General features: G+C 42.0%; 1 protein-coding gene across 1 annotated transcript in view; it reads right to left on the bottom strand.

The window, feature by feature from the left end:
• uacab (uveal autoantigen with coiled-coil domains and ankyrin repeats b) overlaps window positions 1-3761 on the bottom strand; it is a 53364-nt gene extending 49603 nt beyond the window's left edge. The window contains exon 1 of the mRNA XM_032535471.1: window positions 3528-3761. Within this exon, the coding sequence (XP_032391362.1) occupies window positions 3528-3575 (48 nt within the window). The 5' untranslated portion in view covers window positions 3576-3761. The remainder of the gene's footprint in view (window positions 1-3527) is intronic.
• Between the last annotated feature and the right edge of the window lie 211 nt (window positions 3762-3972).

Raw genomic sequence — 3972 nt, 5'->3', positions numbered from 1 at the left:
CACACACACAAATTGATCTATGAAATCTATGAAAAAAAGTCTAAACTAATAATGGTTAAACATGAAAGCCTTTTTTTGTGCATTAAATGGCTGACATGAAGAAAGAAATACGTAATCTTCTACTGCTTAAAGCAGCAGTGGGTAATCGATTAGTTGATCGACAATAAATCTGCTATTTGAAAAATCAATGAATTGTGAGTAATTAAAAAAATTAAAGACATACAATATCTGTAAGCAATGTTCCCTTTATAAATCACAGATTACCCACAAGTGTGCATACGTGAATCAGCCTATTATTCCGACCTGTACTTGCCCACATATGTTAATAACCCTGGCAGTTGTTTGTCCGGGATGCCAAATCATAACAACTGGCAGAGAAAAGGCAAAAAAACCTCTCAGACGCTCGGGGAATTGCTGCAAATCGAATTATAATTTCGGCCTGTTCTTGCACAGTTTAGGTAAACCTGACAACAGGCATTATGGCACTCTGCGACAGCTTCAATTTTAACAGACCTACAGATACATGATAGGATTTAACCTGAACTATATGATATCCGAACAAGTCTTAGTTATAAAGTTGAAGATTATAATATTTATATAAAACCCTTGGACGGCCTGGTTGTGGCGCGTTGGACCCAATTCAGTACATAGATCCAAGAGCGCAACTTTAGGGAATTTAAATCGTCATCGTCATGGTCCATGAAGTCTCCTTCTCTCCGTATCCTTCCACTTGGGGTTAGTCCTTCTGCAGGGCCAGCAGCGCCATCATGCAGCATTACACACGGGGGGGGGGTCACCACAGTATTTTTGTTTACAACAGTTTGTGATTGTTAATACCTTGCCAAAAGCCCAGCATCAACTATATCCCTCACCCGAAGTAACAATTTGAAGACAAAAGTGTAAAAGGCAAACACACTTGTCTTCATGCATGTTTGGTCACTGAGATTAGACCTAGAGCAATGTCTGTGAGGGTGCTGCCATCTGTTAGTTTCTCCTTTGGTATCTGCCTGCAAGGAGGGATGGAATAGGAAACCATCATCCTGTGTAACGTTAATGTCCGTTTCTTCAACCTCCAGCTTTCCCTGAGGTAGCTTAAAGGTCCCATGGCATTAAAAATTTCAATTTTTGATGTTTTTTTAACATTAATATGAGTCCCCCAGCCTGCCTGTGATCCCCTAGTGGCTAGAAATGGCAATAGGTGTAAACCGAGCCCTGGGTATCCTGCTCTGCCTTTAAGAAAATTAAAGCTTTCTCTCGCTCCTTACGAGGTCATAAGGAGCAAGGTTACCTGCCCCTTCTGTGCTTTGCCGGCCCAGAGTATTTCTCCTCAAAAGCTGCAGACATCAGAAATAGCACATACTAAGTAAAGCTGATTGTGGGACTGGCTCTAGTGGCTGTAATTCTGCACCAAGGCTGAATTTTGGGAAAGAGATTTCAGACACAGTATTAGGGACCACTAAGGTCTATATGAAAGCATCCAAACAGCACCATGTCATAGGACCTTTAGAAACCAATATGGGTTGAGGTTTTACAAGCATAATTACACATGGAAACCAGCCGACCCCAATATGCCATGAGAAAGAGACCCTAGAGGGTTAATAGACAGTCCTTTAACATGCAGTGGGTGTTTACCACTGCACTCTGTTTTCAGCTCCCAGCAATTACCATGAGAAAGGCACAAAGCCAGAGGACCTGTGTGTGGTAAACTATCTGGCCCTCTTTAAAAAGGGGGAAAAAAGCCTTTCAGCAGAGAAATGGTATTGTATCCGTGTTGATGGTTGTGTCAAGCCTGAAGTCAGAGGCAGCCATTTAAAATTCATGAACTAAAAAACTTGTTTTTGCCCTGCAGCTATTTCTGTACTTAAACTACCTCAGGGAAAGCTGGAGGAAAGCTGTGTTGAAGAAACGGACATGAAAGTTACACAGGCCTTAGTGATGACTTGATAACCTTATCAACCTATTGCATCTCTCTTTGCAGGCAGATACCAAAGGAGAAACTAACTGATGGCAGCACCCTTACATATGATGTGCATCAGCAATGACATTGGGTCACATCCACACAGACATCACTGCACAGTGCATTCGTAGATCAATAATATAAAAAGATGCATTAACCAGAGTTATCGTTCTGGAATTATTGAGGAAAGTCTCCGAAAAGACATTTTTCGGAGACTTTACACGTGGGGCAGCTGTGGCTCAGTGGTAGAGCGGTTGCCTGCCAATCGGAAGGTTGGTGGTTTGATCCCCGCCCCTGCAGTCATTGTCGAAGTGTCCTTGGGCAAGACACTGAACCCCGAGTTGCCCCCGGTGCTGCGCATCGGAGTGTGAATGTGTGTGAGTGTGTATCTGATGAGCAGGTGGCACCTTGTACGGCAGCCCCGGCCACAGTGTATGAATGTGTGTGAATGGTGAATGTTTCCTGTAGATGTAAAAGCGCTTTGAGCAGTTGTTAAGACTGGAACAGCGCAATATAAATACAGCACATTTACATTGTAGTTCCAATTTATTTATTACATTTAGTTACTTTCAGAATCCGAATCAGCTTTATTTGCCAGGTATGGGTCTTTTCTAGATGATTGTTAATACAAAATATTGACAAATAAATTATAATCTATCATTATAGATTAAGCTATTTAGTTGTATATTAAGTAATTCAAATCAGTCCCACCTTTACAAGCTGCATCATTAAAGTGATACAATCTACTGAGTAGGCCATTGTGTATAATGAGTATTTTTACTTTTGGTACTTGTATTATATAACAGGGTATTTGAATATTGCTAACACTTTTCTACTTTTATTTAAGTAGACTTTTGAAAGCCTGACTTTTACTTGTAACGCAGTATTTCTACACTGTGGCATTGTTACTTTTACTTAGGTATGCTAAACGAGCTAAGTACTTCTTCCACCCCTGTTGTATTAGACTGCATCGGTGTGAGTTAGGTGTACTGAACAAACTGGTAACAACAGAATGTATTTTGGACTCAGCATTCATCCGAAAGGAGAACTCACATCTCACAACTGGAGGTGACCAGCTGCATTCATGAAATATCCAAATTTGAAACCCCAGCTTCAAGAGGTCGTGAGGTTACTCCCAGTGTCTCGACAAACCACAATAGAAACCTTGGTTAAAAAGCACCACAGTCAGCTAGTGCTCCGGTGATAACAGCAGGAGTTCGAAGCGCTGATTTAAGAAACTTTCGTTCCTGTCGCGCTTAGTGAATATAACAACACAGTCAGCTCTACATTTAGGCAAAAACATTAAAAAAGAACCTGAATGCAACCAGTATAAAGAAAACTGTGTCAGGCCACATCCACCACTCGCGCGGAGGTGCAGGTGCTTATTGTTGGCGATGTGTTTTCCGACCACACCGCAGCCGCCGTGGTTAACGTGGTTGTTCAGGGACAGCAGGTCGGTTGAAACACAACGCCTAGCATTAGCATGGTTGATAAGACACAAATAATGGTAAGAGACGGGTGATGTTAGCAAAACCTAGTCAATACAAAAAAAAAATAGTATTCGACTTACTGTGATGTTAACTTCGTGCTTTTTCAAGCGATACTTGAGGCTCTTCATTTTGTAACGTGTGGGCTTCCGGTATTAAAAGTATCCTTTGGTGATTAAATTCATAAATAGTGTACAACTTTCCAGAAAGTTCAGACGAAGTAAGTTTTATCTGCCCCCTCTTTTCCAAAGTGAGTTTCACCTGACGCCTAACCACAAACTCTGCTCGCACGTTGATTGACAACCAGTGAGGCCAAACAAACCGAAGCATACGCGGGTTTAGTACTTATGATCCAATCGGCGACGTCGGGGGGCGGGACTTCCTTGTGAAGAATCGTTGGGAGAAGTAGGAGCCATCCTTCCTGAGACAGTAGGCTACAAGACAGGGCAGGAAAAACCTGGCGTGACGTCAGGCGTACCTGAAGATCGAAACACTTAGAGAAAGTACCTTTACATCGATTAACAACCT

The sequence above is a fragment of the Etheostoma spectabile genome, chromosome 1 (genome assembly GCF_008692095.1).
Source record: "Etheostoma spectabile isolate EspeVRDwgs_2016 chromosome 1, UIUC_Espe_1.0, whole genome shotgun sequence".
NCBI classification, from domain to species: Eukaryota; Metazoa; Chordata; class Actinopteri; order Perciformes; family Percidae; genus Etheostoma; species Etheostoma spectabile.
This window is presented reverse-complemented; position numbering and strand designations above follow the sequence as displayed.